The sequence below is a fragment of the Rhinopithecus roxellana genome, chromosome 16 (assembly GCF_007565055.1).
Source record: "Rhinopithecus roxellana isolate Shanxi Qingling chromosome 16, ASM756505v1, whole genome shotgun sequence".
In the NCBI taxonomy this organism is placed as follows: domain Eukaryota; kingdom Metazoa; phylum Chordata; class Mammalia; order Primates; family Cercopithecidae; genus Rhinopithecus; species Rhinopithecus roxellana.
In genome coordinates this window covers 111,804,074-111,814,852 of record NC_044564.1, presented here as the reverse complement: position 1 = coordinate 111,814,852, position 10,779 = coordinate 111,804,074, and the positions used below count along the sequence as shown (strand labels likewise).

At 38.4% G+C, this 10,779-nt stretch overlaps 1 protein-coding gene across 1 annotated transcript in view; it reads left to right on the top strand.

The window, feature by feature from the left end:
- SVEP1 (sushi, von Willebrand factor type A, EGF and pentraxin domain containing 1) overlaps positions 1-10,779 on the top strand; it is a 260,322-nt gene that overhangs the window by 170,024 nt on the left and 79,519 nt on the right. The window contains exons 25-27 of the mRNA XM_010365569.2: positions 1,700-1,857; positions 2,717-2,918; positions 5,034-5,209. Of these exons, the coding sequence (XP_010363871.2) occupies positions 1,700-1,857; positions 2,717-2,918; positions 5,034-5,209 (536 nt within the window). The remainder of the gene's footprint in view (positions 1-1,699; positions 1,858-2,716; positions 2,919-5,033; positions 5,210-10,779) is intronic.

The window sequence follows — 10,779 nt, the reverse complement described above, 5'->3', positions numbered from 1 at the left end:
AGGCAGTGAGAAGTTTCCAGATGAACAACGAGTTCCAAACTCTTTCCTGGGTTTAAAACGATTGATGAATACCAAAGTTGTCTAAATCCTAACTAGAAGAAAGGTGAAAGTACATGCTCCCAATTCAGAAGGAATGTAGGTTGTTGACAAAGTGAATCTGTTTCATAGATGAGGATATGATAGTGTTGTAATGACACCAAACACAGGAGGACAAAGGTGAGTGAAATTATCGTCAAAATAGATTTACCATCAAATGCATAGACCCAGTAAAGATCCCCCAATTTCAAATGAGAGTTTTGCTTAAATCCACCAACCACCAGTTATTCCTGTTAGTCACTGTTAGGTCAGTATCAAAGAGGTTTTCATATGAACATGCTAGTAATGATAACATTAACTTGCATTTAGTGGACCAGTCTTTTTAAATTACAAACTATTTCAGTCACACGGAAAATTACAAAGAATAATAAAAGTCATGTACTGATCACTGTGATTATCAAACCTTAGTATTTTGCCATATTTGATTCACATCTTTTGTTTTAAAGACTTAAGTTCTAAAGGTAGGGCTGGATTCCCTTCAACACACGCACGCATACACATGCGTGCGCACACACACACATACACACACACACACATACTCACCTTCTTCCCCCAGCAGTAATCACTGTCCTGAAGTCTGAATATATCTTTCTTATTCGGGTTTATATTTTGGTACATATATGACTTCTATAAACAGTATATAACTTACATGTTACATAAGTGGCATCATAACATAGATATTCTTTTTGCCATTTGTTTTTTTTTTCCACACAGCATATTTTCAAGTATTATCAAGGTGGTTACATTTGGCTCTGGTTTGTTCATTTCAATTGCTCCTTAGTATTCCATTACATGATGGACTTAATTACGCTATGATTCATTTTCTCATTCTCCTCTCCATAGACATTTAGAATGATGCTGCTATGAACATTTGTTATATGGTCCCTGTGCACCTTGTGTAATTATCTCTTAGAGCAGAAAACAAGAAATGGATTTATAGGGCTCTGGGAACACAAACTCTCAACTTCTCAGGACATTGCCAAATTGTAGTCCTACTCACTATATGGGACTTTCTATTTTATGACACTCCTGTCAACATTTGACATTACCAGATATACTTTCCATTCTGATGAGTTTTAAATGGTTTGTTGCATAGCACAGAAACTGTATAGCATCCTGATTAAGAAAAAGGATATAGGTTGATTCAAAATCCCACTCCACCACTTGGTAGCAATAGAACTTGGGCAAATTCTTTAACCTCTCTGAGCCACAGTTTAGCTCATCTGTAAAATGGGAATAATACTAGTATTGCCTCATTGTTATGAAAATTGGCTTAACATATAAAAGCCTTTAGAACAACATCTGAACTTTTCATATTTTTCTGAGAACTCCTATGAGGAGAGAAACCACAATGTGTGAATTATATTTCACCTGGACCAGAACTACTTTCTACTTTATTTTTGCTACTATAACATTTCTAATACATCTTATCTTATATAGGTTGAATCAGGTGAACTGGAAAAAGTAATCTACAATTAAAGCACTTTGATGTTGAAAATATGTTCCAGCATTTTGATTTTCAAAGTCTTTTCAGATAAGATTGTCATAAATGGGAGACTTCCTACAACTGTTCTAATTGTTACAACATTTTGTTTTCTTTCAGATGCCTGTGTGCAGCTGGCTTCACAGGATCACACTGTGAATTGAACATCAATGAATGTCAGTCTAACCCATGTAGAAATCAGGCCACCTGTGTGGATGAATTAAATTCATACAGTTGTAAATGTCAACCAGGATTTTCAGGCAACAGGTGTGAAACAGGTATATATCAACTCAGTGTTATTAATAATACTAAAAATAGTACTGTAATAACAATACCAATTTTGCCTGCACCAAGCACTGCCCATAGGCCAAAAACTATGCCAAAGACTTTGTACTCATTTAATCTTCACAGCCATCCAACAAACTAGGTACTACTACTATTATCCTCAGTGGCACAGATGATAAAATTAAAGCTTAAAAATTTAGGGGGGAAATAGAGAAAACTGAATTTAATAGAGCTCTTCACATTCTACTTATTTATAATAAAAAGGATACTTTGATAAGCCGCTTGACTTCAGAGGTGAGAATCCATGAACATGTTTGAGAATCAGCAGATCAAATCTAAATACTTTCTCAGGAGACTAGAGTCTTTTAGCTGTAAGACTTGTTTTATTGAGTGGGCTATGCAGGTTTGGGGCAGAGCTGAATTGCTCATGAAATAGGGAAAAGCCAGAGTCCTAAATAGGGTAGCATGTTACCCTTGCAGATTCTCCTCCTTCTCTCCTGTGACATCAATTACTTCCTCTCTACTGAGTCATTCTCATTAGCATACAGACATACTTTAGTATCTCCTGGCTTTAGTAGCACTTCGGTTCCACCTCTCCTTCCAACTACTTCCTGTTTCTCTGCTTCCTTTTGCTATTGAATGCTTTTCCTATCTTGTATACTCACTGATTATTTTGTTTAAAAGAATGCACTATGTATTTTGTAAATAATATTTATTTAATTTTGAAACTGCTTCTTAGGTAAATAATCATATTCACTGAAATGAGCTTCTTTGACAATAGCACTGCTTCCTTTGACAATTGGAAATGTCTTCCAAGTGCCATCACCTGCACGCTTTTCTTATTCATTACAGAACAGTCTACAGGCTTTAATCTGGATTTTGAAGTTTCTGGCATCTATGGATACGTCATGCTAGATGGTGTGCTCCCATCTCTCCATGCTCTAACCTGTACCTTCTGGATGAAATCCTCTGATGACATGAACTATGGAACACCAATCTCCTATGCAGTTGATAATGGCAGCGACAATACTTTGCTCCTGACTGATTATAATGGGTAAGCAGAAGCGTCGGGAAGGCTGTGCTTAAGACCTTATCTTGGAGCCAAATTAGAACTGACATTGAGGATGGGAAATGGGAAAGTAGAGGGTCAGTTGTTCTCAGAAAACAGCAGGGTATCAATAATCAAATGGAGCATCTGAGCAAGTTCTGTAAGAAGGTAAAATTTTAGTGATAATACCTCAAACATGTATTGTGTTTTGCTGTTTACTAAGTATTTTCATATGTATTACTTCTGATATTCACAATGACCTGAGGAACTGTGCCCATTTTACAGACAGTGTAATAAAGTTTCAGAAAGTCTAAATGACGTGCCCCAAATCTCACACCTTGGAAGTAGCAGGGCTAAGTCTCAAACTCTGACTCAAATACTGATGCTCTTTCTTTTATATAATAGGACCTCTCAAAGTTAAGGGATTTCAGTGACATCATTGACCCTTGGGAGACCAGTGTATTGCATACAAATCAGTATACAAACTCAGTATGCATATTTTTTTAGAATCCATTAATTCCAACTTCGGGGTCCCATCCCCCTGGGTTGTCACGAGAGCCAACCTTAGTTGTACCCAGAGTCTTGCCAAAGAGCCACAGACTTAAGCAGAACTTCCATCACTGGTCAACTGTCCGGATTATTTATCACTGAGCTGTCCACTGACCCAGCCTTTATGGTCCCTTTAAAACCACTGCTTTTTAAACATATGAAATCCTTGGCAAAACGTCAGGTTCATAACTTCAATGTGGTTAGATTCTGTGGTGCACCACATGGTCTTTTCCTCTCAGATCCACCGAAATTCTACTTATGAGCAGGTTGTTGGTGTTCAAAACCCACTGAGCTTTTTTTTTCTATCCCCAATCCAGGGGAATCTCACTATTCTGGTAGAAATCTCCCATCCTCAAATACTATTCTTCTTTATTTACTAGATCTGTTAAAAAAACAAAAATCCAAGAAGTTTGCAAAAACCCTCCTTTGAGACAAAATATAGAGAGAGAACTTGTTGCCTCCTTGAATAAGGAGAGAAACTGGAAAAATGCAGAAAGGAAACCATTAATATCGCAAAAACTATTTTTTCATAAACATCTGTAAACAAGATCTGATAAGATGCTGGGAGAAGTAGTCAATGAATTTTTATCTTCATCATCAACTTTCTCTAATTGTTTCTTTTTCTCCATTTGATTTTGAAGATTTTTCACTTTAAACTGCTTATTAGCTTTGTTATTTCCCTGAATGACACAGTTGTTGGAAACATCTTCTGGCTGGCCATCCTTGTTTCAAATATTCTTTTCTTTGGATCGGCATACTTTGTCTGACATATGACTGCATGAGCAACTGTCTTAGTCCATTCAGGCTACTACAATAAATAGCATAGACTTGGTGGCTTGTAAAGAACAGAAATGTATTTCTCACAGTTCTGGAGGCTTCAAGATCAAGGTGCCAGCATAGTTAGTGTCTGGGGAGGCCCTACTTTCCTGTCCACAGATGGCACCTTCTTACTATGCCTTCACATGGTGAAGGTGCAAGTGGTCTTGTCAGAGCCTTCATGACCTAATCACTTCCCAAAGACTCCACCTCCTAATCACATTGGTGATTACATTTCAATACGTAAATTTTGAGAGCACACAAGAGAGCACACAAATATTCATACCACAGCAGCAACCATCAAACAGACTTATTGTTTGTTTGATGAAGCATCTACAAAACATCTGAAATTTGTTCTTGGTCTTAAGAAACTTACATTCTGGAAGAAGGATGTCAGTCTGGCATTTACACAATTCTCACCCTTTCCATTCTTGACTCATTCTCTCCAAAACAGCCAGTTGGTAAACTGTCTCAAATTGGAGCAACTTCTCCTGGCTCATCCTAAGACTTTTTCCTACCCCTCAGTGTTTAAGAACGCAAACCAATTTTCAGTGAGCTGCAATCAAGTATAATTAGTAAATAAAATCTGCTTTTACAAAATGTGACCAAATGGAGAAAAAAAGAAGAGTAATGGGTTTACACGAAGTACTTTACCCACAAAAAAAAAGGAAAAGAAGAAAAATAGTAACATGCCCCACAGTAAGGATTGCAACATATGGCTAATGACTACATTCCCTGGAATCTTTCTCTCCACAGCTGGGTTCTTTATGTGAATGGCAAGGAAAAGATAACAAATTGTCCCTCAGTGAATGATGGCAGATGGCATCATATTGCAATCACTTGGACAAGTGCCAATGGCGTCTGGAAAGTCTACATCGATGGGAAATTATCTGACGGTGGTGCTGGCCTCTCTGTTGGTTTGCCCATACCTGGTATGTTTTAACAAAATGAGTATAATTCTGTTGAACTGTAGAGGTGATGCTCCTTAAATGGACATCAGGTTTGCTGGCATTTTTGTCCTTGGTTTCAAACAAAGATTAACGGCTCTCTCTCTCTCATTTCCTACTCCCTGATTATCCTAACTGTGGGTTATTAGAAGCTTTTTTCCTAGGTAAGCTGTTTGCCTCTCTGTGTGAGAAATGCCTTTGAAGATCTACATTAAGACTACCAAGAAGCATGCTGAACTAACTGCTGGTTGCTAAACTGTCTTCCAAGGAGATTAATTACTGGTATTTTTTGTTTATTTTAAGGATTGTTTTGTTTTGTTTTGTAATCAGTATATAAGCAGGACCATGGCTATCCATATTTCATGGCCCTTTTCAAATAGATCTTGACCTGTCTTCTAAAAAATACTTTTTAATAAATATCCCAGGAGTTTTAGTTTGAAGAATTGCAAACTAAATTTCATTAGGTGACCCAGGTTCTCAGCATTGTACGTGGCAATAAGCTTGTTCCATCTGGATACATCTATAGAAATATATGCATATGACATTACTTTTTACTTTGTTCATTTGTTTCAGGTATACAAAATGGTGCCTAGATAAAAGAAAATTAAATAGACAAAAATGAATTAAAGTATTAGAAACTGACTAATATATTCTAGAAGTAAGTTGTATGAAACTAGGATAAGTATACTAATAAATATAGTACAAAAATACTAAACTTCATAAAAATGTGATGAGATGCCTTTGCAAAGCCTCAAATACAATACTTATTTTATTTATTAGAAATTATTGGCTGGGTGCAGTGGCTCAGGCCTGTAATCCCAGCACTTTGGGAGGCTGAGGCGAGTGGATCACGAGGTCAGGAGTTTGAGACCACCCTGGCCAATATGGTAAAACCCTATCTCTGCTAAAAACACGCAAAAAAAAAAAATTATCCAGGTGTGGTGACAGGTGCCTGTAATCCCAGCTACTTGGGGGGCTGAGGCAGGAGAATTGCTTGAAAACCCAGGAGGTAAAGGTTGCAGTGAGCCAGGATCACACCACTGCACTCCAGCCTGGGCAACAGAGAGAGACTCTGTCTCAAAAAAAAAAAAAAAAAAAAAAAAAAAAAAAAAAAAAAAAAAAAAAAAAATTGTGCATACATTGTTTCACTTTTAATACTACGAAGATCCATGTGGATCAAACCAAAATTGATCCACTTGTGAATTTAAAGAATACGTCCTAAGCACTCACTAGGAGGGCCAGGCACCTACGCAAGGCACCGGAAACCCAATGGTGAGCAAAAGTCATGTGGTCCCTGCTCTCCAGAAGCTTTTATTGTGGCCAGGGAGTGAGGTGTTCATCACATAATCACACTAAATGATGTGTAATTTCACACTGAGGCAAGCACTATGGAGGAAAGGAACATCATTCCATGAAAGCCTGTAACCAGGGAGCTGATGTAGAATGGGGAGTCCATGGAGGCTTGTGGAGATGTCCCTAACTCTCAAGGATGATCAGGCACTAATTAGCGAAGGGGGCTGGGCCTTGTTGAAAGACCTAGAAAAAGATTGATGTATCTGAAATGCAGGCTGAAAGAGGGAAGGCAAGGCAATCAGGTAGAGAGGCCAGACATGGCCAAATCACATAAAGCCATGTAGTGTGGGTTAAGGATTGAGGTTTTCACCCTAAAATCAATAGGGAGTCACTGATGGATGTTAAGATGGCTGGGGAGATGGCAGGAAGGGCAGCTTAAGTGGTTCTGGACATGAGCAGAAAGAAGTAATAGGGTATATGCGAAAATTCCTAAACAACAAAGAGGTCTCTAATCAGAGGACAAAAGGACTCCCAAGTGCAGGGACAGCACTGAAAGTTAATATCTAAGAAGCATTTATTATGCTTCTCCTGGGAGAGAAACTTGGGACAAATGAAAAATAAGAGAGAAAGCCCACTCTTCCTTAAACCCCAGAATAACTGAAAAGATGAATGAAACATACAGACAGATCCTTGGACGTGTATCCACACGCTGAGCATTTGCCAAATGCCAATCCAGCCAGTAAGGCACCATCTGAGTGTTGAGGTTCCAGAAATGGAAGACCCAAAGGACAGAGCTGTAGAGTCAAGGACACATGCATTTTGCTATGAGGAGAAGGCAGAGAAGGAGGCTCAGGACACTTAATGAATTCAGGGAGCAAGGGTGATTTATAACGAAATGGATTGGGGAGATTAATTTGGAGGGGAAGGAAAGAGAAACAGACAAATTAGAAACTTTAGACAGGTTGTTGTAAGATGAGAGTATTGGGAGATTAATATAGAGGTTGCTTTTGAAAATCATGTAATTATTTTATAATACTAGGGTAATATCTAATAAGATGATTTTGATGAAATAACTCTAGATAAATTTAAAACGTGGTCTATCATCCTTTGCCTCTTTGTAAAATATACTTGAACAGGAAGCCAGTGCCAAAACCAAAACTTCCTTGTAGTACCATTTATGCCTAATTACCCAAATATTTTTACAAAATTTACTCAATGTTTTTGTCACAATGATCATGTGAATTTAATAGAGTAGTTATGCTACTATTTTAGAAATGAAGAAACAGAGAATTCCGAAAGAGTTAAAATGAGTCTCTCAAATTGCATTCCTAGAGCCTAACTCTTTTAATTTATGGCTGTGCCCTCTTCATGTCCCCTTCTGCCTTTTCCACTTAGATTAGCCTATTGATACATGTCCACACATGGAGTAAGTGTGGGACCATTAGAAACTGTAGCACTCACAATGGTAGAGGGAACCTCTGGGGATGTGGATGGACACCCTTAGTATCTACCATACACATCATGCTATAGAATTCTTTCTTGCAATCTACCCACTCCTTTGCCTAGAAACTCTCCATATCTTCCTTCTGCATGAGATTAAATCCTCAAGATCCATGTCTGAAAGATTTCCCTGAGCCCAGCCCATTCTCATTGAGCTTTTTCTTTCAGTTCTTCTCTCACTCTGCATGCCTCCACTGCTGCATTAACCACACTATATTGGAAAGTATTTATGTATGAATTTTCCCTTAGAATTATCTCTTAGAAGAAGAAATCCTTTTTCATCAATGTAAGTCCAGTGCCCGGTGTTGTAGACAGCACATTATTGGTAGCTTCATAAACATCTGCTGAATTTACCAGCCTGTGTCTTGAAGGATGAGTCAGAAGAACGGGGAAAGGCAGCTCAGACAGAAGGAGCTCTGCGTGCAGAGGGCACGGAGCCATGAATGGGTTTTGTGTGAGGAGGAATGGTTGACTGATCCCCAAAGCAGTAGCACAGTGTATATAGAGGAGAAGAAAAGGAAGACGTGATAGAGAAAGAAGCTAAAACATAACATAGTGTTGGGCTGTAATGAGCCTGTTTATGTCCCCCAAGAAATGCACACTTTCTCCTTCAGTTGAATTAAGAGACATTAAAGGTATTTCAAAAGGAAATGGCATTATCAAGTGAGGTGGGGGAGTGGTTTTTTTGTGTTGGTTTAATTTAGTGTGTTCTTGTTTTCAACTATGTCTTCTGTAAGTGGTGCAATTACAGGTGATTTTTATTTTCTTCTTTATGATATTTTCATAATGAATGTATATTTCTTTTCTGGTTAAAAAAACATTTTTATCTTTAAAATATCAACAATGATGGAAGAGTAAAAGGTAGATTGAAGGAACAGTAAAATAAAACCAAGAAACTCTTACAGTAACCACCTCTTATGACCAGAGGCATAAGGATGGCCAGGATGATTGAGAATCCATAAATATTGCAGAGTTCCAATTGACACCCTTCATGGCTGTCTTAGTCCGCTCAGGTTACCATAAAAAAAAAACCATACACAAAGTGGCTTAAATAACTGAAATTGGCCAGGTGCAGTGGCTCACACCTGTAATCCCAGCACTTTGGGAGTCCAAGACAAGTGGATCACCTGAGGTCAGGAGTTTGAGACCAGCTTGGCCAACATGGTGAAACCCCATCTCTACTAAAAGTAAAAAAATAAAAAATTAGCCAGGCATGGTGGTGGGCCCCCAGCTACTTGGGAGGCTGAGGCAAGAAAATTGCATGAACCCAGGAGGCAGAAGTTGCAGTGAGGTGAGATCGCGCCACTGCACTCCAGCCTGGGCAACAAGAGTGAAACTCTGCCTCAAAAATATAAAAATAAATGAAATTAATGTTCTTGTAATCCTGCAGGCTAGAAGTCTGAGATCAGGGTACCAGTATGGTTCGTTCCTGGTGAGAGCCCCCTTCCTGGCTTGTAGACAGCCACCTTCTCCCTGTATCCTCATATGGCAGGGAGAGAGAGAGCAAACTTTCTGGTGTCTCTTCTTATACAGGCCCTAGTCCCATCATGTGGGCCCTACCCTCATGAACTCATCTAAATCCAATCACCTCCCAAAGGCTCCCTCTCTAAATACCACCATGGTGGGAGTTAGGGCTTCAACATATGAATTTGGCGGGGACACAGTTCAGTGCATAGCAGTGAATGACTGGCTTCAGTTTGACCAAGTTTATTGAAGAGTCTGTTGGCTAAGGTAAGAATTCTAAGAAAAGGAGTTGGTGATGGGGGAAAAGATTATGTATATGGTTTTAGACATATTGAGTTTGAGGTCTATGTTGAATTTCTAGTCACAAAAATACATACACCTAAAGATATAGGTCTGATACTGCTTTATATCAAATTGGCAAAGTTGTTTTTAGTGACGCCATAAAATTGGCTAGGATTCAGCACCTGTGTATAGAGCGCTGGCAAGTATGTAAGTTGATACAATTTTTCTGGGAAGCAATTTAGAAACTTGCATCAAAAGCCTCAGAGAAATTCTTTGCCTGCAACCATCAGTTCACTAGAAATAAATCTATGGAAATCATCAATAATTTGAACGTATATATAAGTATGTATAAATAAACATGTTTATCTCAGTGTTATTTTAGTATTAAACTTAGAAACAAGGCCAACATCCAGTAATAAAGGGCTGTTTAATTAATTAATTAAGCAAATTATGTTTTGTTGTCCATTCATGTGTTAAAATAGCATAGCTAGGCCAGGTATGGTAGCTCACATCTGTAATCCCAGTACTTTGGGAGACTGAGGTGGCTGGATCACTTGAGACCAGGAGTTGGAGACCAGCCTGATCAACATGGGTGGTGAGGGTGGGTGAAATCTCATCTCTGCTAAAAATACAAAAATTAGCCGGATATGGTGGTGCATACCTGTAATCCCAGCTATCTGGGAGGCTGAGCCATGAGAATCACCTGAATCTGGGAGGTAGAGGTTATATTGAGCTGAGATCGCACCACTGCACTCTAGCCTGGGTGAGGGAGTAAGACTCTGTCTCAAAAAAAAAAAAAAAAAAAATAGCATAGCTACTAAAACTCATGAAATGAGAACATGTTCAAGATGGTCTCACAACACCTTGAACAATATTCAAACATTCTGTATAGTATGATACTGAGTTATGTGTTTTAAAATACCTCACACATACATACACATATACTAGAACAAAATTAAAATAAAAACCTGAAAAGAAATACAAAAAACTATTACATAATTATTTCTAGGTAAGAA